The sequence below is a fragment of the Sorex fumeus genome, unplaced genomic scaffold (assembly GCF_029834395.1).
Source record: "Sorex fumeus unplaced genomic scaffold, SorFum_2.1 ptg000047l, whole genome shotgun sequence".
In the NCBI taxonomy this organism is placed as follows: domain Eukaryota; kingdom Metazoa; phylum Chordata; class Mammalia; order Eulipotyphla; family Soricidae; genus Sorex; species Sorex fumeus.
This window is the reverse complement of record NW_026606104.1, coordinates 33,200,709-33,226,583: the sequence shown is the minus strand read 5'-3', so window position 1 is coordinate 33,226,583 and position 25,875 is coordinate 33,200,709. Positions and strand designations below refer to the sequence as shown.

General features: G+C 53.6%; 1 protein-coding gene across 6 annotated transcripts in view; it reads right to left on the bottom strand.

Moving 5' to 3' along the window:
* KAZN (kazrin, periplakin interacting protein) overlaps window positions 1–25,875 on the bottom strand; it is a 1,209,760-nt gene that overhangs the window by 34,524 nt on the left and 1,149,361 nt on the right. For 2 of the 6 annotated variants that reach the window (XM_056122674.1, XM_056122676.1), the window contains 5 exons: window positions 21,987–22,157; window positions 16,364–16,553; window positions 13,728–13,858; window positions 10,844–10,894; window positions 9,237–9,360 (listed from right to left, as the gene is read on the bottom strand). In XM_056122674.1, the coding sequence (XP_055978649.1) occupies window positions 9,237–9,360; window positions 10,844–10,894; window positions 13,728–13,858; window positions 16,364–16,553; window positions 21,987–22,157 (667 nt within the window). Of the gene's footprint in view, window positions 1–6,832; window positions 9,361–10,843; window positions 10,895–13,727; window positions 13,859–16,363; window positions 16,554–21,986; window positions 22,158–25,875 lie in introns of those variants that run through there. The other 4 variants (XM_056122677.1, XM_056122679.1, XM_056122678.1 and 1 more) reach the window with 3 other exon arrangements.

Sequence of the window (25,875 nt, the reverse complement as noted above, 5' to 3'; positions counted from 1 at the left end):
CTGGAGATGTGTGCCTGACCTCTGACCTTTAACCTGTAGGCCAGACAGGTCAGGGTGGGGAAGAATGGAGGGGTGGCAACCAGGGGTGGCTGCTCAAGGGTGGGAGCAGGCAGTAGAAGGCCCAAGGCAGCCGGACCCCTGGGGTCCTGGAAACAGCCTGGGACCCTTGGAGGGAGCTGAGGGAATCCTACCTGCCTAGGCACTGTGGAGCCTTTGCCCAGTGCAGACACGGATTAAAGGAGAATACAGTGGATAAGGCATTTGCTCTTGCTCTGCACATGGCCAAGATTTGTTCCCTGGCACCCCATATGGTCCTGAGCCTGCCAGAAGATATCCCTGAGTGCAGAGCCAGGAACAAGCCCTGAGCACTATGTGCTGTGCCCTAAAACAAAAACAAAAGCAAAGAAAAAAAAAGAAGGAATGAAAGAAAGTAGAACTTCAGGCTGGAAGGTAGCATGTGGGGCCAAGGAGGTGCCTGGACACCCAAGACATGGAAGCTTCCTCGGGCACAGTGGGTGACCACTGTGCCGGTCTGCCTGAGGGAGTCTGCTGCTCAGAGAGGGCTACTGTCTTCCCCATGGTCACACAGCAAGTCTTTTGCCAAGCTGGGACCTGGCCATGCACAACAGGTGCAGGACCGGTGGGACTGGGTTGGGAGTGCTGGCTGGGCGTCTGCTGGGCCCCTCAGTGACAGCTCCACTCTGGACTGCTTCTCAGAACATGACTCAGACAGCCTTGCTCCCAACTTGGGGCTTCTGAGGGGGGTGTCCTAGGGTGCTGCTGACCCCAGGCCCGGGCCAGCACAACCTCAGCCTCCAATGGGTCTGATGACATGGGGGGACTAATGTCACACTCAGACTGTGGCTCTCCTACTTCTTGGCTATGCACCTCCAGAGGAGCTGGGGATGCAGAGCTCACTGTGCCAATCCCATGGTCCTCTGGCCGCTGTCCCTCAACCATCCCTGTGTGGCTCCTTCTGGAAGCTTCTCCATGGCATGTCCAGGCTAAAGCGCCTGGCCAAGTGCCGCCCTCAGCCCTCTTTGGGGAGCGCCTTCTTTTTACACACAGATCCCAGGTTCTTGCTGCAAAAACCTTCCCACTGAGGCAGAGCCTGGGAGTCTGTGTCCTTAAAGACAGGCTTGGTCAGACTCAACAACCACTGATCCACTCCCACCTTCTCTTCTCTTTCCTTTTTCTCTTGCTCACTCCCCCATCCGCTACCCTAATCCTTTAGGGGCCCTTGACATGGATTCTTTTTCAGAGGTTCAGTGTGGAGTAGATGAGGGCAGGGCTTCCAGAGGGTGGGAGGGCTGAGCCCTGCCTGCCAGGGCTTTCCCTGTTGGTGCAGTCAAGAGCAAGAGAACCCCGAGAGATGCCCTTCCTTCCCACTGAGGCCTTCCTGGTACAAAGTTTGCAAACCCTTGCTTAGTCCAACTTTCTATGAGAGAATCTTACTGGAAAATCTTATTCTTGGGAAAACTGAGGTCCAAACTGCTGATGCGCACAGGACTTGCTTAGTGAACATATATTCAAGTTCTCTGGAACCGCTTGTTGGTCACTAATCTTAAAAGTGTAAATGTGGGGAGGGCGTGGTGGTGGTGCTGGGGAGCAGTGGTTGATTGGGAAGCTTCTAGCAATAGCAGAGATGCCGGAAACGGGGATTCCATTCTGTTTGGGGCGAGAACATCATTTTGTTATGCCTTGGTTTTGCTCATCTGTAAAACTGGGATGAGAACTGTGTTTATGCAGACGGTTTGCGAGGATTATCTGGGTGAATTTCTACAAAGTGTATCCAATATCATTCTGAGCTCTGTTACCTGCCTCCTTATAAATGGGTCACCCTATGGTCCTTGAAGCTTTCTGCCTCAAGAAGCTAGCAGGGGGAACCTGGTCATTTGTCTTGCTTAAAAATTCCCAGCCCTAGCCACAGCAGAGAGAACGTTTCCACTTGAATTCCAAAGGACAAAATCCAGCGTATGGTAAGCACCTCAGACCCACCCTGCATTGAGGCAGAGGGCTCCCTCACTAAGCAACACCTGCATAGAACCCGGGCTCTGTGGACTGGGAACGTCTGTTTTGTTTGGAGACCACACTCAGCAATGCTCAGGGATCCCTTCTGGTGGGACTCAGAGGGCCACGTGGAGCTGTGGGTAGAACTGCATGCAAGAGCCTTACCCATTGTATTGTCGCTCGGACTGGAATTTCTCAGATGTCAGGCTTACAGAGCTGAATGCCCTGACTTCACACTCCCACCCCTAGGGACAAGTTTTAATAGTCACGTGTGGCTCAGAAAATATGTCAAGCCACTTCAGCATTTTTTCCTACCTCTGGTTGAATCTATCTGTTCGCAGGTGCTGGGGAACACAGACTGGAGCCTGCCCTTCCCTTGGATTAGTGAGGGGTTAGGACACCCCTCCTTTGGATGGGAACCCCAAGGTCAGGAGTTGGGCAACTTTCTTGGAACAATGCAGGACCAGAGCCCAGTGAGATTATCTGGACCTGCTTGGCCCCACAGGTGGCAGCAAGCATGGCATGTGGTTGGATTGTGTCTCTTGTTTTGGTGCTATTAATGGTGACTTACTGGTAACCAACTAGGAAAGTTGTCAGTCCTCAAACCTAAGAAACAGAAGCACAGACACATAGTCACTCAGCAGTTTTAGGGACTAAAGCACGTGTGGTACTAGGGCTCTTGCCTTCCCAGGAAGGACAAGCCAGTATTCTCAGTTGATTATATATCTTTTTTTTTTTTTTTTTTTGCCAGGGGAGGGATGGAGCATCACAATTGATGCTCAGGGACACAGGGGCCTGTCCTGGGCCAACTAGGTTAGCGGCTCAAGCAATGGTCATGGATGGGGTGCAGCTCAGCCTCTATGGTACTGGGGACCACTATGGCCACCGTGGCAGTGCCCAGGGGCCTGCAGGGCTGTGCTTGGTGAAGCTTGGGAGGTCACATAATGGTGGGATCAAATCCAGGCATACATCCTAACCAGGGGCTATCACTTTGACCCCTCGCAAGCTAAATCCTCTTGGGGTCCTAAAAGGTTCACTTTGTTGGAGATGTGAAAGCTCAGGGTATCATCTTAGTCTATTTTTCAATAACTCAGCTCTGAGTCACCATTATCTCTTCCAGTACTACATGTCTTTAGAAAACAAAATCTGTTACGAATTGGATATAGATCCCCCATACAGCCACCATTCACTTAGACGCTGAGGAGTTGGTAGACTGACACTTCTCAGACTCTTTGATGTTTAGTTTTCATTTGGTTTTGAGGCCATACCTGGTGGTGCTCAAGGCTTACTCCTGGCTCCGCACTCAGAGTTCACACTGGCAGGGTTCAGGAGACTATCTGCAGTGCCAGGGTTAAACTTGAGTTGACTGCATGCAAGGCGAGCGCATGGACCCCTGTGCTACTTCTCCAGCTCTGCTGGGGTATTTCAACCATTTCTAACATACAGTCAAGAGTGGACTCCTAAGTCACCTGAAAATTCTGGGGAGTCACACCTCCAAAAAGAAATCTGGTGGTGCTTGAGGGACCACGCAGTACTGGGGATTAGAGCAGGGCCCTTGCACACAAAGGATGTGCCCCGGTCCTTCGAGCCATGTCCCTGATCAGATTTTTATGGATAGCTTTCACAATAGGAAATTAAGAATCTACGCTGCTGTCAGCAAAACCCTAAGGATGTATCGTCTCAACTTCTATTAGCCCTAGACTGCTCTCACTGGGAACGGAGAGCTGGTAGGAAGTGGGGGTGTCACAGCAGGATTCCCTCTACCTAGCTTGGTCTGAGCCGAGAAAAATTCAAGAGCACGTAAGCTCGGGAATCTGTGAAGTCCTTGGAGTGAAATTGGGGCTTTGGTCATAGGTTTTGATGGGTCATAGGTCAAAGGGCCCATGTGTCAGGTTTTTTTTTTTTTATTTTAGTTCAAAGCACTCCAGTCCTTTGAAACATTTGTCTAGATCTCAGAGATTCCTCCTCCCCCTAGGGGAGGAGGGCACATGCAACAGTGCTCAGAGACTGCTCTTGGACCTGTGCTCAGCGGTCCTTATGGGGCACCCACCTGTAAATGCAAAGCATATGCTCCAGCTCTTCATCCTTCTTTTTTGTTTGTTTTTTGTTTGGGGGCCACACCTGGCTGTATGCAGGGCTTACTCCTGGCTCAATGCCCAGGGTTCACTCCTGGCAGTGCTCAGGGACCACATATGTTGCTGCAGATTGAACCCAGGTTGGCTACTTGCAAGGCAGTGCCTTACCTGCTGTATCATCGCTCCAGCCTTGTAAGAGGTGGGGTGTATCTTGTGGGGGCACACCTGAAAGTGCTCAGGACTTGCTCCTAGTTCTCTGGTCAGGGATAATTCCTGGCAGTGTTGGGGGAATCACAAATGTTGCCGGGTATCGGACCAGGACCTGCTTCAAGCAAAGCAAACACCTTAAGCCCTGTACTGTCTCTCAGGTTCTACGTGCTCCAGTCCTTTGGCTCAACTCCCTGACTCCCAAATAGATTTTTTCATTTTGTTTATTTTGTGGTACTGGGGATTGAACCCAGTTGTCATGCATCCAAGGCACGCATTTTGCCACTGAACCACACCCCTGGCCCATAATGGAAATTTAAACCAGACTGTCCAAAGGTGGATGACCTCCGTGGGTTGTAGTCTATTACCCTGCAACCCGGGGGCCCATGATGAGTAAGGCACACAGCAGTGGCACCCTCTGGTGAGACCTCGGGTGCAGTAAATGGGGTAGAGAGTGGCCCCAGGCAGGGCCAGCAGAGACAGTTCAGAGTGTCTGGATGGCTGTGCCTTTTTGCTCTGCCTTGCTTACCACTTTCCTGCGTGGAGAGTGCGTTTCTGGGCCTGGGATAAAACATGCTATTAGTCCCCACAGCGAGGTAGTGGCAGGCTGTTCCAAGGCTGCCAATGGGCAAGGGAAGAGGGAGGTTCCAATCAGACTCAGCTCAAGCACAGATGATGCCCATCTACTTGGTCCCCACCCCCGCTGCCCAGAGCTTAGTGATTTCAACCTTGCACCTGAAGACCAACATGCATTGGTCGATGGACCAGCAGTTAATCACCACCCCACACACCAGTAGCTCTCAACCTCTTTCCGTCTGCAACCAACAGAGGCTGATAGACCAGTGGTTGGAAACCACTGGTCCCACTGGTGAAGCGGGGCAGAGCCTGGCACTGGGCCAGGTCCCCAAATTTGACTCTAGTTCGAGTTTATCAGCTCCATGACCATGACCCGTTTGTTTATCCTTTTCTCCGGTTCGTAATCTAAACCACTGAAAGGGTTTAAAGAGTTAATACATGTAAAGTACATGGCACGGACCCCGGCTTAAGGAAAGTGTTTAATATATGTTAGATAATTATTTTTGTTATTATATTATTAGGTTACAGGGACTGGAGCCTGCCAGCAGGGAAGGGAGAGCATACAGAAAGGCTGACAAGTACATTTCTGCAGGTTGTGTACTGCACAACCCAAGGTGCTATTCAGCCCTCTGAGCTGACGCATTCCATAGCCTGTGCAGCCTTACCCTGGACCCAGAGCTCTGGAAAGCTTACTACAATTTCAGTCAAATAGGGGTCACCTAAAGTTGGACCGTTTGCTGCAAGGTCTTTTAACACGGAAGCTAATGTGGCCTTTGAGTAGTGCTACAGAGAATGGAATAAATCACTTTTCCTTAGCCCAGGCCCTTGACTTACAGAGAAGCTAAGAATGTGGACAAGTCACTCCTCTGTCGTCTGCAATTTTCCCCACCTCTCTAATATGAAAGGCTAGCTTAGCTGGGGTAGCAAATAGGTTTTCTCTTGGTTGAGAACTCTGGCTGAGTGGCTCAGGTGGTTGCCAGAGGCTTCTGATAAAGAAGCATTCACAGGCTGTTCAGGGCTTGGCAGAATGAACTCTGTAATGGGTTGGTGATGTCTGCTGAGGTGAGAGGGATACGTGCTTGGACCACTTGCCCTCAGACTAGCCCAGTAGTCCTGATATTGGCTGCAACTTAGACTCACCAGGGAAGTTTGTCCATCAGCATTTGGAGTCAGGGGCTGGCACTGATTGGTGTATTTTTTTTGGAACTGCTGATTTCACTGGGTTAGTATAAATGTCCCATTGAAAAGTTCCTGGCCCTGCCCCGCCCCTCCCCCCAACGGGTCCTTGCTATCCTGACATGCCTGTATGGTCACCCTTTCACAGAGCTTGAGTTTGGGGATGTTAACTGGCCACTGCTCCCTCGGGCTCACTGCAGGAGAGGATGTCTGTAAGCTGGGAGGTGCAGTTTGAGGGTGATGCTTCAGTCTGGGATCGGAATAACCGAGCAACACCATGGTTATCACTGGGAAAAGCCTGGCTCGGCCCGGCTCCATCAGGGCAGTCCTGGGGCTCCCTTGGTTTCTCTTAAACTCTCCGGCCCCAGAGAGTATGGGAAGTTGGGACGATGCAGAGACCTCCTGAGGTCTGCAGAAAGATACAGGTCCCGACCTCACGGGAGCCCCTGGGCCTTTGAAAGGAGCAAGGGGAGGTAGGGGAAGGGAGCAGATGAAAGCTGACGGACGGGGGCTGAGTGGACCAGTGGCATCAGGGCACAGGGGCAGTCCCATGACCCATGGGGCCTCCAAATTTTAGACAGGGTGGCCAAGGGGAGAAGTTTGGGAGGCCACCCCGGCTTCAGCCCCTCGATGGGCCCCGAATCCAGCCAGCTTTCCTCGGCCCCTCCCAGCACCCTCTGGGGACCTGGCTCTGGAATTCCAGAACAGGTGGTGGGGACTTTGCCTCCCAGCAGAGCGCAGCCTCCCACCGGAGCCGGATAGAAGCAATCAAATAACATAGGATTCAATCATATTTTAAAATAAGCTTTATTTAGATTTTTTTTAATATTTTATATTTGCATCCATGCCTTCGAGAAACCCTTCCCACGGGAAAGGTCATTTTCATCTAATGTTACCCATAACTCATTCGCTATTTGACGTAGTTCTCTTAAATAAATCATCCTTAGTAACTCTTAGAATTATCTCCTAATTTACAAAAACTGAAATGAAAAGGAACTACTAAATCATTACCAGGAGTGGTTGCGATCTTGTTTTCTCCTAAGTAAAGGGAAATAAAGAAAAACTGAAACCAATAAAAACCAACCAGAATATTTTTTTTCAACAGGAGGTGGAGTGAGGGGCGAGGAGAAAAGTATTTCTAAAATCTCTCTCTCCACCAAAATGCTGGTTCCAGCTGCTCCCCCTCACCACCAGGCTCAGTGAACAGCACGGCCAGGGAGAGGTTGGAAAGACCTCTGTGAGGTACCCCCACCAACTTACCAACGCCCCCCACCTCACTGGTAGGATGGCAGGGAGCAGCTGGGCTTTTCTGGTTTGTTTTGAGACTTTGGACAAAAAGACCCTCGCCATCCAATGGAGAGGCTCCAGCATTTAAGTCTTCCTGCTTCTTTTTAAGAGCTGAAAACAGCGTCACCATGAGAGAACTTGTGTGGTTTAGAGGGTGGTGTGAATTGAGCTGTGTTAGTAATTAAGGTGGAGCAGGAGGGAGATTCACAGATCAAAAGGGAGACAGTTCAGGCCCGCGAGAGGGCCCGGCCGCACTGTGTGCGGTTTCTGGCCACCGAGGCGTTACACTGGACACCACTGGACAGTGTTCCGTCACTGCTGACCCGCCTGGTCCTTCTCCCTCAGAGTGGAGGTGAGCGGGCTGGGACCAGCTGGTCAAAGGCTCAGGAGCTGGGCACTGACCCCAATGGCATTTCCCAGGGGGTCGGGCTACTCCCACTTGCCACCTGCTGGCCCAAGTGCAGAAGGGACCACAGGTACAGCCACAGGGAGGATGCCGGCGGGCTCCCGGTGAGGCCCCTCTGGATCTCAGGTTGCCCACCCACCTGGTGGTCCCCTGTGCACCTGCGGGCAGCCGTCTCAGCCCACATTCAACCTCTCTCTTGAAAGACAGACCCGGGAGCGGGCAGCCCTTCCATCGGGGGCTGGATGCAGGAGGTCAGCGCGGCAGTGCCCGCAGCTAGTGTGGAAGGCCTGGAAGGCGGCTAGGAAGGTGGCCAGGAAGGTGGAAAGGGCACAAGCAGGCAGGGAAGAGTGGCGGAGGGCGGGGGTGGGGATCGGGGAGAACAGAAAGAAGCAAGCTTTAAACTCCAACGGTCGGGGTGGGGAGGGGGTTGCGGTCCGGGCCGCCCTAGCCTCGACCTCGTGTGCAGTTTTGGCAGCAGCATGAGCAGAGAAAAGACAACAGAAACCCCGACTCCCGCCCGCCCCATGGAAAAATAGACATTCCAATATTTTATGTAATAATTTAGATAGAACTATGTTTTCTGCATCTGTGCAAATAAATTAAACGAAACAATTTTTTCCCCCCTAAAGAAAGAAGAAACGGCAATGCAATTTAAAAACTGGCAGGCCGTGAAAATAAGAGCGCCACCGTCAGACCTCGGACAAACCCAGCCCAGATCAGGCAGGTGACTGTTGACAGAGGCCCGAGATGATGACAGTGGCTTTTTTTTTTTGTGGTTAAAGTGACTCGGGCACACCCTGAGAACAGGGTCTGGTCCCACACGTTCACACAGTGGGGGCTGGGAGGGGGACACAGGGGGAAACAGACCACATCCTAGAGGACACAGGCTCCAGAAGCAGCGGTGCGGAGGACGAGGGACATTTACACGGACAGAGTGCACAAGAGTTTGGTTATTTACAAATACACAGCAGTCCTTCAAGTTTTCAAGTTTCATAAAAAGGAGGAGGTGAGGAGGGGGGAGAGAGGGATGGGAAGAAAACGCACAAACAAACAAAACAACAGCCCAACAAACCATACCAAAAAAAAAAAAAGAGAAAAAAAAGAAAAAATCAAAACATGGAAGAACAAAACGAACTCAGGTTAACAACACAACTTGTATCGCTCTGAAGACAAGAGTTGACAGAGTCACACACGTTTGTAGTATGTACATCAATTACAGAGGTGGCGACGCAGGGGAAAGGGGTCCCACGTGTCTTGGCGCTCCTCCTCGGGGGGCGCCCGGCCCCACCCGACCCCCCACGCGCGCACGCGCACACGCACACATGCACGCACACGCACGCACACGCACACACACTCACGGCCTCGCTCGCCCCCACGCGCGCCCCAGCGCGCGCGCGCACGCACGGCCACTTGCACAGATGCGCCCGCTGGGTCGCAGGCGCAGGGCGGCGGGTATCACCAGTCCGCATCCTCCTCTATGTAATAATCAGGGGCGGTACCATCAAAGAGGCCGGGGTCGAGGGACTTCCGCTGCTTCCCTCTGGCGAAGACGCGCGAGATGGAGCCGAATCCCATCTTCTCTTTCTTCTTTTTCCGTTTTTGGTCTTCAAGATCCTCGAGTGACTGTGGAGTCAGGGCCAGGGGCACCAGGGAGAAGAACAAAGCAAACTTGAGCTGGGTGCTGGCATGGGGGTGGGGTGGGGGAACCGGGGACGGTTCGCAGCGTGGAGGGGTCGGGATGAGAAGGTGGAGGCATTGGGGTTTCTACACACACACACACACACACACACACACACACACACACACACACACACACACACTGTCATAAGGGTGCATGAAAGGGAGGAAAAAAACCTTAGGACCGGGCCTGGTGCACAGCAAACTTTTGATAAGTTATGGGTGGTGCTGATGCTGTTATCATTTACATTCCCACCCCCACCCCTGCCCTCCAACTGCCCCTCACATATTGAGGGCTGGCAGGAGCAAGGATGCACTCGGAACTAAGAGTCCCTGGGGTAGTGGAAAAGGGGTCTGGCAGGGTCCAGAAAGGAGGAAGGAAAAACCCTAAGCTCTGAGTCAGCCCAGAGCAAGGATGACTGAGGTCCAGGGGAGTAAGCTGGCCACTGGCCACAGGAGTACGGGAAGCCGGGGCTGACTTCCGGTCCTGATTATTCTATTACCCATGGAACCCTGGGGAACATCGGCCCCTCTGAGCTGTCTGCTCATCTGTGTGTAAAGGGAAGACATCATAGTGAAGATCCTGGGGGACAGGGGTTGGGGAGTGGTGCTGTCTGTAAGGAGGGATGCGCAAACTGTCACGTGCTGCTTTATGCGGACAGGGTGCTGTTATTCATTCAAAGGTGTGGTGGGTGACTCGTCCAGGGTTTTTTCCCAAAGTGCGCAATACAGCTTCCTGGAGGGTGCTGGAATGAACGGGTTGGCAACAGCCCGGGGTGCCACTGGGGGCGCTGTTTGTTTGCAAGATGGTAGTTTTCCAGGGGACCACTCAGTGATTCTTTCTCAGAAAAGGGGACAGGGAGGGGGGCAAATAACTCTGGGACTCTCTGGCCTAGACTTGTGGTTCCCAAAGCACTTTTGCAGCTCCCGAGTTCTAGACCTCACCCCGCAGCGAGTGGGCGAGACTCTCCCTGGTGAAGAGCCTGGAACGTGCCATTTGAAGTCTCATCCCTGAGGGTGACGAGTACTGCACTGACCAGCAGGTGAGGCCCCCAGACTAGACAACTGATGAGCTCAGGGACCCCTCTGACCGCCAGCTTCAGGCAGATTACTCCTTTGCTGGCAGTACAGAAATGTTAAGAATGAATCCCAGTTTCGCACAGTGTGGGGTGCAGAGCCCCGTGGTGAGGGCCAGCAGCCTCTGTGGTCCAGAATGGCAGGATGGAGGGCGGTGAGGCACCGGGCAGGCCTAGAAGGATTGGGATGTGTGTGTGTGTGTGTGTGTGTGGGGGGGGGTTGCCCCTGGCACCAGACCCTATGGGAGGGCAGTGGTATCACTCTTCTGCTAACCACTCCCCAAGTGTGGGAGTATCGAGGTTCCCAGGAAGGAGGGGTGCAGCCAGGGGCAGGCCAGGGAGGACATACCTACCTGTACAATGGGGTTGTGCAGGTTCTTCTGAACTGGGCCGGGACTGTCGCCCTGTGGCCAAAGGAGAAGAGAAAGATGAAAGCACAGAAATACAGCGCGTGAGGGCAGAGATGGCCCTCGCTCGGGTGCGGGGTCTTCCCTGGAAGGAAGCCTCCCCTGGGGGACCTCCCTACCCCTGCCACCCACAGTTCAATGATGGGGGTGATCGAGGTGCAATCTGGACCAGGAATCCTGGCCAGAGTCTTTGGGTGCTCCTCTGCCCAATCCAGCCTCTTGACCTGTGCCCATCCCTCCCGACGACCCCCCCCAATAATTCTATGAACAGCAAATGGATCACACAGAAGCCCCTGTCTCTGCCCCAACAGATGTAGAGCGTTAGTTACTGCAGTCAGTTCTTTCACTAAGACATTCAAGACTTTACAGACACAAAGACTTGGGGGTTACAGCCTCTAGAAACTCCCTCGCAAACAACCCCACAAAATCTCTCTTTATTTTTGCAGAGGTGCAAGTAGCACCCACTGGCCAGATCTACAGTAAATAGTAAAATGTCCTGTGGCTAATGCAAAGCTGATCTACAGTTCAAATTCAGGTTGGTTTTTGGTGGGTGGGCTCCTTCCTATGGCCAGGCAAAGGTCTTAACTAGATCCCCAAATGAGTTGGCCCCGCCTAGGGGCAAAAGGATTTGAATCACCCAAGTAAATCATGAGGGAGTACCCGCGTGGTTGTTTACAGAACTGCAGGGGAATGCCCATGAAGAAGCAAGCAGGAATCTTCTGGGCCAAAGTCCATCAACCTTCTGTGCTAGGCTGTGTGTGCTGGTCTCTGTTTTTGCTCTAAATGAGTGGCCAGAGCATGAAAGGACGGGGCAGTCCGTGTCTCAGGAGGGACATCTCCTGTGATGCTGGGTCAGATGCCTGAGAAATAGCCACCTGAAGCTATTCTCGGATCTCCCTGGCTTGCCTTTGTGCATCTGAGATGGGGGATGGAAGTGTTGAGGGAGGGCAGGGATGTAATAAATAGTAGTTTTGTCTTCTGTCCCATCTCAAGCTCTGCAAAGAGAACGCATCTGGCAGGAAGAATGTTATTTGGCAGTCTACTCTGGGGAGGGAGGGATCTCTTTGCCAAATTTTTGGGCAGGAAAATGAGGCCAGTATCTGTGAAAGGATGGCTCACCGAAGTGCCCGTTTCCTGCGAGTCGGACCCAGTATACGGAACTGAATGGACTGGGACTTCCTCCTAGAGTAGCGGGGCAAGGCTAGGCCTGGGGCCAAATGCAATTCAAGTGGTCGTTGGGGACCTTTCCAGCAGGACAAATTTTCCTCTAGCTGTCAGAGGCTCCTTGGGCCCATCCATGGAAAGATAGAGTACGGCCCTGGAAACCGTTTTCTCACTTAGGGTTGCATGGATAGCTCAGGGTGTCTGGTTCTGGGCTGGGCCTCTTCTGCTTGTAATGAATAGCCCTGGTGGCAAGTAGAATTCATTGTGGCCCTGGGGAACCAGAGAGCAATGGTCCTTTTTATGACCCACCTTAGTTCTGTCACTAGGGTTCTCTCTTGGGGACGAGACAGCAACACAACACTGCTTCCTTATAGCCCCAGTTAGAAAGAATCCCGGCCCTTCACGGGTTTCAGGGAACTATCTCCCAATCCCTGTAAGGGCAGTGGCAGGCCCCAGGTACAAACAGTTGCAGCCCATCACTGGGACAAGCTGAGTGACTGTACATTTAATCTCAGCTGTTTTTCATAACAAAAAATATTTTTTAACAAAAAAGTCTCGCAATGGAGACATTACTGGTGCCCGCTCGAGCAAATCAATGAACAATGGGAGGACAGTGATACAGTGATACTTCTCAGTGTATCGACAGGTTGAAAAAAAAAGTTTCCATGGTGAAAACTCCTATGTAGAAAAGTTACTGAGTTTTAGAAATTGATTTTCAACCAGTGCCCTTAGGTACTTGAGAGTTCTAAAGGCCTTTCTGTTTATTCTCGGGGTTTGCAGGTGGATAATAACATCACGGGAAAGCCACAGTTATTCTTTCTCAGCTCATGCACCTCACTTTGTTTTGAGTCTCTGCCTTGCTGATTAATAAGGTAACAGGAACTGTGTTGGAGAACACCTTCCCATGCACTTGAAGATCTGGGTCTACTGTATCCCCATCATCTGGAGATGGGAGGTTGGGTGGGGGTGGGGTGGGGCGTGTCTGGTACACAATGGAATGAAAATGCACAGGGGCCTCCACACCTGACCACCACGTTCCATGTCAGCCTCCTGTCCTCACACACTTGACCCACCTTCACAAGCCCCCTCACTCCTGGGAAGCCCACCTGTCTGCCCCGCTCGTCATCAGGAGCTAGGGGCCAGGGACTTGTGCCTCCTGGTCGCTGGTGCCCAATATGCAATAAAAGAACGTTGGATTAAATACGCAGCAAACTTGGAACCAAGTCACGGGATGCCTCTGCAGAGGCAGTACATGCCAGAGCTCCTGGGAATCCAGAACAATCAGGCTCTTTTCTGGAGGAAGGCCGAGGCGCTACCGGGAGCTGAGGCGGTGCTGTAAGGGCCTGAGTAGTGTGGGGGTCCCAGGTCTGTAGGGAGAGGCCTGGCAGCCCAGACACAGGCCTCCAGAGGGGAGGCGGGGCGCCACGCCCCACAGCGGACCCAGGCCTGCCTTTCTCTGGACTTTTCCTTGCCCTCCCGGACACAAACGGGCCTCATTTCTTTGCTCTCCCCACCGCCATCTCTTCTCGCAAAAGGAAAGAACAGAACGGGAAGTTCCTTCGCCAGAGTGCTCCCTGGGGGGACGAGAGGAAACAGCGGGTACATCTTCACCCCCCCGCCCTGCCCTGCAGCTTCCGGGCTCCAGCCCCGCTGCTGTTGGCCTTACGTTGCAGAGGGAGTGCGTCCGGTGTCGAGGGGAGTTGATGTCACTTGGGGTGGAGGACCGGTCACCCTCGGCGGCAGAGGCGTCGGAGATGACGGAGGGCTGCCGGGAGTGGCAGGGGCTCACCCTGACCGCTGGAAAGCAGGAAACAGCTGGTCAGTGCGAGGGCTGGACAGAAGAAACCTCTGCCTCTTTATCCCACTACCCCCTCCATCCCCCTCACCCCACAGCCCTGGGAAGGATTGCCCAGCTCCTCGGTACAATGAGGCCCCGCTTTGATTGGGGTGAAAGAGAAGAGGCATGCATGGACCGGGACCTCAGTGAGGGGTCTGACCATCTTCCTACTATGGCCGGTCTCCAAAGTCGGTGCATTTTCTAGTCACCATCATCCCCAGCTCCCTGAGTCAGAAATCAAGTTGGTGCCTCTCTCCCTCGTTTCCCATACCCAGTCATCACTGGCACCTGCAAACTCAAACCCACATCCTTCTAGTTCTCTGATTCCACTTCCACACACCCCCAGTCCCCATGGAGTTGGAGCCACCACCAAGGTGTCTTGCCTGGAAGACCCTGGCAGACACCCATTGGATCTCTCTGCCTCTGCACTGTAGCCCTCACACTGCAGAGTAAGTGGGGAATCAGGTCCCCCCAGGGAGTGAATGCGAGGGTGAAACTGATGCCATGAGAAGCTGAAGCTAATCTTAAGTCTCAACGAGGCCTCAGTTTCTGTTTCCCCGAAGCAGGACTTGCAGTTTTTGGTAAACGAGTAAGGTGCCTAGATAAGGAACTGGGCAGTTGGGTCTGGCTGGTCATGAGGGTTCACTGTACTCTCCTTAGAAACTACTGTTACTGTTACTGGTAGGGCTGTAGCGATAGCACAGTGGTAGGGTGTTTGCCTTGCATGCGGCCCATACCGCTGAGCTGGGTTCGATTCCTCCGCCCCTCTCGGGGAGCCCAGCAAGCTACCGAGAGTATCTCGCCCACATGGCAAAGCCTGGAAAGCTACCCGTGATGTATTCAATATGCCAAACACAGTAACAAGAAGTCTCACAATGGAGACGTTACTGGGCCTCCTTGAGCAAATTGATGAACAATAGGAGGACAGTGCTACAGTGCTACTGTTACTGGGAAACCATTGTCTAATTGCTGACCACTGTTGTAATAGGGTCAATGCTAAAAATAACCCAGTATATAAACTGCTCTTAACTTTTAAACCTATATAAACTGCATATGATTTGGAGTCAGGGTCCTTGTCAAGATTCCACTGCGTTGGATGAGACTTCGACCCTAGCTCGAGCTAGCAATCAAGTTCCTTTGTTTTTGCATTATCATGTGTGGACTTGGTCTCTCTGCAACTTGGGATCCGAAATTCGGGCACAACATGAGCTGTCTGCTGGCCCCTGCCCTTCTGCCAGCCTCACCTCATCTCTTGATACCATGCTGGGTCTATACCTGCCCGACGGAGTCAGCTGGTCCCACCTGCCCACATACCCAGAGGATGAACTTGGGCCTCAGCCAGTCTCAAGAGAGGCCTGCCCCGATTATCAGCTTCCCCATTGTCTCCCTTTCTCTCTCCCTCCTCCCTGCAACTAAATCACCTGTTTTCTGCTGGTTTCCTCTTCCTGCACTAAGGTTTCTTCGGGACTATTCTATGCGGCAGCTTATTGACACCCGGCAGTGTCAGTCACACCAGGGCAGGTACCTGGGTGACTTAGCCACGTCAGACCCAGTTCGTAGTGCCAGGCATGCAGTAGGTGCTCAAGGACTGACCCACGATGGCTCAGCCCAGGAGCCTGAGAGCTCCCCCAGCTGACTGTTCTACCGGCACTGGAGGAAGGAAGCCCTTTCTGTTCCACAAGAGCACGAGCTGCAGGGCTGTGTATGAAGAGGGTTTCTGCCAAGGTCTCTGCAGGGCCTGCATACTCCAAAGGCCCCGTGCCTGTCCCCCACCTGCTCCTGTCATACCACTGAACTCACGGGCAGGACAAAGAACTAGGTGGACTGCAGGGGTTTCTGGGATGCGCTCCATAGGCAGAAGGCAGCACCCATGGCATTTATGTCTGCCCCACCCCACATCCCAGGGAGCTGCCAATCAGGGAGTTAGTTGCTCCTGACCACGTGATGCAGGCTGGCCAATTGGCGCTCAAATTCCCAACAGAGCCACTGGGCCGGGGATGGGCATGTGATCCAGGCTAACCAGAGTCCTTTGACAGAGCCGGAGTTTTTCCTCTAGGTTTTGGGTGGCAAGGGCTTTGAAAGTCTAGACAGGTTAGGCACCTGTCTGGCGAGTGGAAAGACATAGTAAAAATGAGGCCAAATGGAGGCCGCAGAGCTGAGAGATGGAGACAGGTTGGGTATAGCTTGTTGGACGTACAGCAATTGGGAACTTATTTTTTTTTTTCCTCCTTTTATGGTTTTTGGGTCACACCTGGCAATGCTCCTGGTGCTCAGGGACTATGTGTAGTGCTCGTGACTGCTTGTGATTGGACCCGGCTTGGCCCTGTTTTACTATCTCTCTCTGCCCCCTCTTAAGACTTTCCCGATACCGGAGTCTGTGGCCTCTGTCCTCGGCCCCTGCCCCCAGCAGCTTTCCTGTGAAGACGGGGCTGCTCTCCCCGCTACCACACGTGGCCAGAACTCACCTTGCCGGTCTGCAGGGTGCGGGGGGTGTGAGTGGTAGAGCGTCTGCTGGCTCTGGCGGATGGCGGCGGTCAGCGGGAGGTCGGCCTGCACCACCCACTCCTGGTTGCCGTTGAGTACCGTCTCACCAGGCATGGCCAGGGAATGTCTCTTGGGCACGTCCTTGGTCAGCGTGGCTAAGGACTGTTTGGCCTGGGGAGTGGGGAGACAGGAAGCAAAGGATGTGACCAGGGGGTCCTGATAGGCTGCTGCTCACGCATCTCGCATCACGGTGAGCAAGTTGTGGGTCCCACCTTTGTGGGAAGCTGCCTGGGGTGCTGCATCACAAGTTCAAAGGAAGTCTCACACCTGTACCCCAGGTCACCCCACCAGGGCACAGTCTGGGGTTCTCTACCATTCAGCCCCGGTCTTGGCAAAGAAAGCAAGACAAGAGCAAGAAAAGGGAGTGCAAGGACACACGTCCCCATTCCATCATGTTCTCTGAGGTCCGGCGGGGATCCAATGAAATGATAAGAAAATGGCCCGTTGGCTTCTGTCACTCAGAGTTCTCCCCAATTCACCCTGACCCTACCCTTCCCCAGGTGCTCTGCGAACGGGCAAATCCTCAAGCTGGTGCTTGGGATAAGATGGAAACCAACCCAGGGGCAAGTTTGAGGCTGTCAGAGCAGGTGGGAGCATTCAGATCACCCCTTCCTTTCTGTATCCTGTGTCTGACATCTCCCTTCAGGATACTTGGGGTCTAAACTAGGAGCAACCTGAAGCGATAGAGGGGGAGGGGCGGGAGGAGGGGCAGATTTTAGAAATGGATTAACCCACTCTCTTCATCAAGGGCAATTTTTACTTTCCTAACTGAGTCCCAGCTCCATGTCAGAGCAGAGGGGAGACAGAGAAGACCCCCCCCCCCCAGGGATGGTCTCTGGGCTCACCAGTGAATCCTGACACCTTGGGGATGGGGTGGGGTCCCTAACATGGACTCAGATGAAACAAGCACCCGTCCTCTCACCTAGCTCCAGAGTTTTCAACACTTTGCTCAGGGCACGGGTGCCTCCTGGGGTGCTGGGACTCGTGGGAAGGAGGCTCCTGTCAAGGCACAGGCAGGCCTTGACTAGAGCTAAATACACTCCGACACATTCACTTGCTGCATTTTTTTAGGCAAGTCCTTCCCTCCTCTGATCTTTGGTTTCCTAATTTTTTTTTTAAAGAAGTCTTGACCAAGTGACCTTGTAGGCTCCCTCCAACTCGGATACCCTGGAGATATAGGACACGCCGCTCTGTGTCCACTGCTGACTGGCGAGGAATAGAAATAAATCCACACGGCAGCAGGAGGCTGAGCTGACAGCATCATGCTACTCGCAGATCAGGAAATAATCCCCTCTCCCCCTCCCTCTGCCTTAGAGTTTAGCCCCCTACTCCAGGCTCTGAGCATCAGCCCTGGTGCATGAGGAGGAAGAATGGGGTTATCTCTGCTTTTATCAGAGGACGCAATCCAGCAGCTCAGAGAGGTGGAGTAGCTCCCCCATGAATACACAGCAGGCACGACATCCAAGTGGGGCCACCAGCCTGGGTGCCTGACCGTGGTTGACAGGCTCCCACGGGAAAAGGAAATGAACTGCATGAAAGTCCCTTCGGGATACAGTAGAAATGACATCTGCACTTTTATGTTTATTGCAGCACTATTTACAATAGCCAGAATCTGGAAACCACCCGAGTGCCTGAGAACAGATGACTGGTTAAAGAAACTTTGGTCCATCTACACAATGGAATACTATGCAGCTGTTAGAAAAGATTAAGTCATGACATTTGCATTTAAGTGGATCAACATGGAGAGTAGCATGCTAAGTGAAATGAGTCAGAGAGAGAGGAACAGACATAGAATGACTGTACTTATTTGCAGAATATAAAGTAACAGAATGGGAGACTAACACCCAAGGATAATAGAGATAAGGGCCAGGAGGACCTCTCCATGACTTGGAAGCCGCCTCACATGCTGGGGGAAAAGGCATCTAAGATAGAGAAGGGACCACTAAGTGAATGATGCTTGGAGGGCTCGCTTGGGATGAGAGATGCGTGCTGAAAGAAGACTATGGACCAAGCAAGATGGCCACTTATTACCTGTATTGCAAACCATAACACCCAAAAGGAGAGAGATAGTATAAGGAAATGTGCCTGCCACAGAGGCGGGGGGAGGCATAGTATGGGGGTGGTGGGAGAGATATGGTAGTGGAGAATGGGCACTGGTGGAGGGATAAGTATTCGATTATTGCATGACTGAAATGTAATCACAAAAGTTTGTAAGTCTGTAATGGTATCTCACAACTCACAGTGATTCATTAAAAATTATTTAAAAAAAAAGGAAAAAAAAGAAAAAAAAGAAAGTCCCTTTAGGAGAGGGAGGGGGTGTGTGCTCAACAGCACCTCAAGGCACCAGCTGGGCAGGGGATGGGCAGAGTCCCCATGAAGGCCTGCAGAGGGAGCAGAAACTGGCATGGAGGGCTGGTGACCCAGGCTCTCAGCCCGACCACTCACTCTCAGGACAGTCCCGCTGCTCACAGGGAGGCAGGTGGGCGTGTCATCCCTGCTGAGTGTTGCAGTTCCCCCAGCTCCGGCTCCCGCTTCCTGGACCAAGTCAGCTCACTGGAGCCTTCTGGGTGCTTGTGCAGCCTCCAGGCCCACCCTGGTGCCCCTCCTGTGCACAACTGCTCTACTCCCCAGACAACTCCTGCCCACTTTGGCAGGTGCTTTCTGACTCACACCCAATGGTGCTCAGGAGACCGTATGTGGTATAGGGGACCAAACTGGGGTCTGCTGCATGCAAAGGAAGTGCCTTAACCCCTGTGATATCTCTCTGGCTCTTGTACCCTCCATCGTGGTTGGCACTTGGCACAGGGTCTCAGAGACAAGAGAGCATCTGACAGGAGGAACTGTCTACTCTTCCTTCTCACAGACATTCCCAGCATTCACACAGCAGCAGGGGCAAGTTCCTGCCACCACACGCCTTCTAACACACGCCTCCCTCGAGGCAGCCCAGAAAGACAGGAGGAAGAGCAGGGGTTGAGATCTCTGCTGGCCCTACCTACCCCGCCCCCTGCCCCCCGCCCCCGGGGGCTTCCTTTAGTTAGGCGTGTCTCACCCTCACCTGTCAGCCTGGAGTGGCACCTTCCACCCATGCACCAGGGCTCCCTGACAACTGGTGTGTGTGTGTGGGGGGGGGGGCGGGTGGGAATGTCTGAGTCAGGAAGCAAGGGAAGGTCCCTGTCTAGCAGAGGGTTCGAAGTCTCCAGGAAGGCACGAGACCCACAGAGGAGGTGGGTACAGGAGCCCGTGCACTGCTGAGTGAGAACCAGGTGCCCGCAGAAATCCACACAGTGTTTCTCTCGTCTCTTCCACTAACTGTAATGACATCTGGGGACTCCCCTTGACACCTGCTTCTCCCCTGGGAGCCCTCTCAAGAGCTCTGAAACATGAAACTTGGCTTTACCATCCTCAAGCAACTGGATTCTGAGTCCCGAACTGTGATTCTGCTTGCTATGTGAACTGGGGCACCCTCTCCACTACTCTCGCCACTAGGGGTCAGCATTGGACAAGGAGCCCCATTGACGGGGGGGGGGGGGGGGGGGGGGGGGGGGGGGGGGGGGGGGGGGGGAAGATGATGACGATGACACACGTGGGGAGGGGGTGGGCCCTTCAGGAAGTGACCTGAGAAAATTCGCAGTCAGAGGGGTCTCAACTCTCACTGTGCTCAGGAGTCGAGCCAAGTGGTCCCCGGGCCCTGTTTCATGGAGACCCTCACGGGAGTCCTGTGGTCCATAGGCAGCTAAGAATTGGTGAAACTGAGACCCAGAGAGGGCTTGACGGGGTCCGTCCAGATAATACGCATGGGGCTGGCGTGGTCCCAGATGCCCTGGCCACCTCCCACACTGTAGCTGGTACCCTCTCTGTGTGCTCCACGTGGCTCCCCACCCTCCTGTGAGGCAGTGGTGAAGGCCCTTCCGGTCACCAGCTCCCAGTCACCACTGGGGGAGGTGGGGCGTGACCCAGAGTGCAGGAGCAGAGAGACCACACAGGGGCAGGGAAGGGACTTCTGCCCCCGCACCCCCTGGGGCTGTCCCCACACGCAGGCTGCACCTCTTTCCCAGGGCATTTGAAAGAACCAGAGAGGTTTGTTCTGGATTAGGGTGAAAGCAAAACAACATTTTTGACTTTGATGAAGCCCGAAGAAGACTCTTTCACCACAGCAGCATTTAAAGTAGGACGCAAAGGGGAAAAACAAAGGGGAAAAGTCAAAACAAAGGGAGAAAGGAACAAAGGGAAAGAAGCCTCTAGTGACCTCCTCTTGGGAGGTGGCCTGGGTCATTACTCTGGTCTAGTTTCTCACAAATGTGTTCTTACGGGTGTGTGTGTGTGCATATATGTGTGTGTGTGCGCATGCGCGCATACTGTGTGTATATATATGCATATATACACTATATATAGTCTGTGTATACTGTGTGTATATATATATGCACATATATACAAAATATATATACTGCGTGTGCTTGTGTGTATACTGTGTGTGTACACATATACATATATAAGGTAAAGGTAAAGGCCCTCCCGTTGATCGTCGATTTGCTCGAGCGGGCCCAGTAACGTCTCCATTGGAGACTTTGTTGTTACTGTGTCTGGCATATCGAATACTCTCGGTAGCTTGCCGGGCTCTCCGAGAGGGGCGGAGGAATCGAACTCGGGTCGGCCATGTTGGCTGCTTGTAAGGCGAATGCCCTACCCGCTGTGCTATCGCTCCAGCTATATATATATATATATATATATAGTGTGTGTGTGTGTGTGTGTGTGTGTGTGTGTGTACAGTGGGTAGGGTGTTTGCCTTGCAATGCGGCCGATGTGACTGACCCGAGTTCGATTCCTCTGCCCCTCTCAGAGAGCCTGGCAAGCTACTGAGAGTATCTCGCCCACATGACAAAGCCTGGCAAACTACCCATGATGTAGTTAATATGCCAAACATAGTAACAAGTCTCACAATGGTGATGTTACTGGGTCCACTCGAGTAAATCAATGAAGAATGGGAGGACAGTGCTACAGTGTGTGTATACTGTGTGTGTGTGTGTGTGTGTATATATACACACACACACACACCACCACCACCACCACCACCACCATATAGTGGTGTTGTGTGTGTGTGTGTGTGTGTGTGTGTGTGTGTGTTTGGGCCACATTCATTGGTGCTCAGGGCTTATTCCTGGCTCTGTGCTCGGGAAATCAAATGTAATGCTGGAGATGGAACCTGGGTAGGTCATGGAGGCATTTTAAGTTACAAAGTTTAATTCTTTGTTTGCAGCTGTGGGTAGGATCCAGGACCTTGTCCAGGAGACTTTTCTTTCCACTATCTCTTGGGCAGTGTGGAAGAGGGGATGGTCTCCCATGCCTCCACCTCTGGGCCCTGGGCAGGTGGCTATCCCAGGATGGGGGAAGGAGCTGGAGTGTCACTGCCCCTCCATGTCTGCTCCTCTGTTCAGCCCCCCTGGACTGCTGTCCCTCTCCCCTTCCACCTCACGCCATTGGAGGAACCCCTGAGGGAGCCCGCACACAGGAGGACACGCCCCGTCTCCCAGCCCACGCGGGTCTCACCATGGCCAGCTCGGCCTCCAGCTCCTTCATGCGGTTGTCCTTGAGGTCCAGCTGGGAGCGCAGGGCCGTGGCGTGGTCCGTGGCCTCCTTGGCCTGTCGCCGCAGCTCCCACTTCTCCCGTTCCAGCAGGTCCTTCTCCTTGGCCAGTGCTTTGACAGCATCCTCGCTCTCCTGCGGGGACAGCAGCGTTCCAGTGAGGACAGGTTGGGGGATGGTGGTGGGGCCCTGACTCCCAGCCGACACTTGGGGGCAGAGACAAACCGGCCAACCCCCAGCTGGGCCCAGGTCACTGACGTTCAGTAAACATGCGAGTGGCCTGATGTCACATGCAGGCTGTTCGACTTCACTGCGGGAGAAGGAGAGGAAATAGCATTTTCTTTCCCCCCAAAGATGGTCATTAAAAAAAAATTGACCTGGTGGGAGGAAAACTAAGTGGAGGGTGACAGAAGTGAGACTTTGGGACTTGGTTCCACTGTTTGCTCACAGAGCCACACAGAGCCACAGGCAGCTCCCAGGGGCCACAGCCCAGGCAAAGCGGCCCCAGCCATGCCATCCAGCATGAAGGCAGCGTGGTCCTCTGTGGCCACTTGGGACGTTCTGGGTGTGGCCTGTTGGCTCTGAGTATTGGCACGTGGCTGTGACCCGGGGCTAGGCCAAGTTTCGGATTCACAAGCGGCCTTCTGGGAGAAAGAATTCCAGTCAATGCTTAGCCATTCTGTGGCCCAGACCCAAGTCCATGGCCTCGAGCCCCCATCCAATACCCCGTCCCCCAAGGCCACCGTCCCTCCCCCAGACCAGATGAGAAAGAGGGAGTAAGCTAGCTTTGAGATGATGAGGCACAGGCTTTATCTGTGCCTCAGTTTTCTCCTCTGTATCACAGGGGTGGTGCAGAATGTGATCACGGCACTGGGCATGCAGCGAGTCACGCATTCACTCGGACCCCTGAGCACCCATTCAGAAGAGAGCACCCTGGTTCTGTCTAACCTGGGTGTTTGTACGGGCAGCTGGTCTAGGTCCATCCAAGCGATATTCACAGTTGCCATTCACAGTCCCTCGGCAGACGAATGCCCTAATGTCTGAAGAGTCTACACTGGCAAACCTTCCTGCCCACGGGTGAGGGTAGGAAATGGCTACCAAGAAATGTGCTAGAAGGAAGGGCCATGGTCGGGCTCCACCAGGCAGGAAGACCCCCCAAATCTCACCACCTCATTTGTGAAACTGACTCAACATGACACTTAGGGGTGCTGGTGAGAAGCTGGCAATGTAAGGTCCAAAGTGGCAGCTGGCACGAGGTGGAACGCAGGCCAGGCTGTCCTCCGTGCAGAGGGAAGTCCAGGGCCACCTCGCTCTACCCAGTTCTCTTTGGGGCTGTGCTCAGGATGGATGAGCAGAGGTGATAGGTGTGAGCTTTGGGTCAGAGAACAGAGAGGCTCAGTACTTGCCAGCACCTACATGGTGGGCAAATGCTCCCCCTCCAGGGCCAAGGTTTCGTCCCGAGCTGGTGCAGCCCTAGGCCATGGAAGGGTCCAGGGGACCCTCTGCACAGCTGGGCAGCTGGAAATGGTCTGGCTGGTGTGCAAGGACTGTGGGTTCAGAAGATGGTGCACTCGGGCCCTCTGGATCATTATGTCCCTATGTCGCATGTGTATCACTGGCTCCATTTAACGTGAGCAGGTGGACAAAGGCGGCCCAGGAAGGCCCCACAGTGTCTCAGATGTGGTCAGAACTCAGCCCTCTGCTGCGACCACGGCCCCGGGCACAGGAGAACAGGCTCAGGTGCAATCAGCAGGGATGGTCCAGTATGGTGCTGAGGGTTTGGGGAATGTGGTTTAATTTGAACTTCCCCATCACCACTGAAGCTACTAGGACAAATGATGGCCGCCATTCTACATGCTATGGAGGACATCTCAATCAGACCTGGCAACTCAGGCAGGAGAGGAGATGGTAGGAGGGACTCATGTAGGATCAGGCCATACCACGGGAGGCCTTGACTGCCAGGCAGGGAGGTTCCCTGGCCTGCTGCCTCATGAGGTTCACCGCAATACAGGGGGTTACAATGGGGGACAGGGGAACATGGGCCTGGCAGGGAGGTGATGGCAGGGGAAGGAAGGTGGATGGCTGCCAATAGCAGCAGGCTGAGAACTTCCTCAACTGGATTTACAGGGATACTCCCCTAGTTGCAAACTGCACCCCCTGCGACAGGGGTATCACAATCCTATGAATTACCAGGGCCTGTGCAAAGATCATGAATGATCGATTTGAGGTTCTTCGTGTTCCTAGAGCGAACAGACTCCATTGGGCTACACTAGCATGCGACAGGGACAAATGCAGATGTTACTGACGCCCGCTTGAGCAAATCGACGATTAACGGGAAGTCAAGTGATCAAGTGATCAAGTGCAAACCTCTGCCCCACCCATTCCCCTGCCCCTAACCTCATCCCCATCCCCCTCAGAGCTGACCGACTAGGAGCTGCACCAGCTCCAGGTAGGGTCTGAGGCATCCCTGAGGAGCTGATGAACAGGACATGACAGGCTGAGTGGCCAGGATCAGAAGGGGTGAAGAAACCGAGGTACCATTTGCCTCATTCATGAAGGTACTGACCTTGCATGAAATGCAAGTCACTGGGGAAAAAAAAGTCAGGGCCAAAGAGATAGCACCAGAAGTAAGGCCCTTTCCTTGCATGTGGCCACTTCAGCAATACAACCCCAGTTCAATACCCAGCACCACATAGGGTCCCCCAAGTGCTGCCAGAAGAAATCCTGGAGTATTGCCAGCTATGGCCCAGAGCCAACAAAAGAGAAAAGAAAAAGGCACAAGACCTTGGAAGAGGTGGAATCAAACCAGAACTTGTGTCTTTCTGGGGTGGGGGTGGAGGGTCAGTGTATTGGGGCTGGGCCCAGCCATGATCCAAGAATGTCCCTGTGTTGCTGCAGGCTCAGGACTGACCCCAGATCACAAGTGTGAAGAGAACCCTGCCATAACAATCCCATGTGCAAAGTTCCACTTCACATTTGTTGCCTCCATGGTGGCTTCCACACTCCCCACCAACTGGCTGGTCTTGTGGGGAATGTTCCCATTCCCTGTGGCTAGTCTCAGGAATTCTATTCCCAAGGAAGAACACATCATAAAGGTAAATTTGACGCCCACTTCCAGGACACGGAGCTACAGGCTTTGCTAAGAACCTGCGACTCCCTGAGACTCTTGGCCTCTGAGAAATGGGACGGTGTGGGTGGACCAGGTCATCTGGGCAGCTATGCAGACAGTAAATGCAGGGGCCAAGCAGACAGCTTGATGGGAGGAGCCGAGGCCCCACATGTGCAGGACTCCCTGAGCTCACACCTTGTCTCTGAGCACCCACAGCCCAGAAACACCAGGCTGGGGGCACTCCTCAACCTTTCTGCCCTGCCACCACCGTGGCAAGGAACGCTGCCCTACAGGGCAGCAGCAAGGGCAGAGGCTGCAGTGCCACACACAGGAAGCGCCATCGCTAACGGCTCCCTCAGCCCTGCCCACGTGCCCGGGAAGGTGACACCAACCGCTGGCGGCCTGTCCAGCTCTTCCAACATCAACCAGCTCTTCGTCCCGGCCCTCCAACATCACGCATTCTTCCTGGTCTCTGCTGACGCTGGGCTGTCCTTCTCCCAGTGTGTGGCCCTGGAACACGGCTCTTTCCCCGTCCTGAGGCCTAGTCCTAGGCCTTGGGTGAAGGCCCCCTAGGCCACTGGGATAAAGCCCTTAGAGCCAAATTCTATCGAGCACAGGCTCCGAGGAGATGCACTTGAAAGCAGCCTGACCTACTACCTGTGGTCTGGAGAATGACTCGTGCCTTCCATCAACAATGAAGCCTCCACCAGTGCCCCCCGCCCCACTTCCCCCACCCATGACATC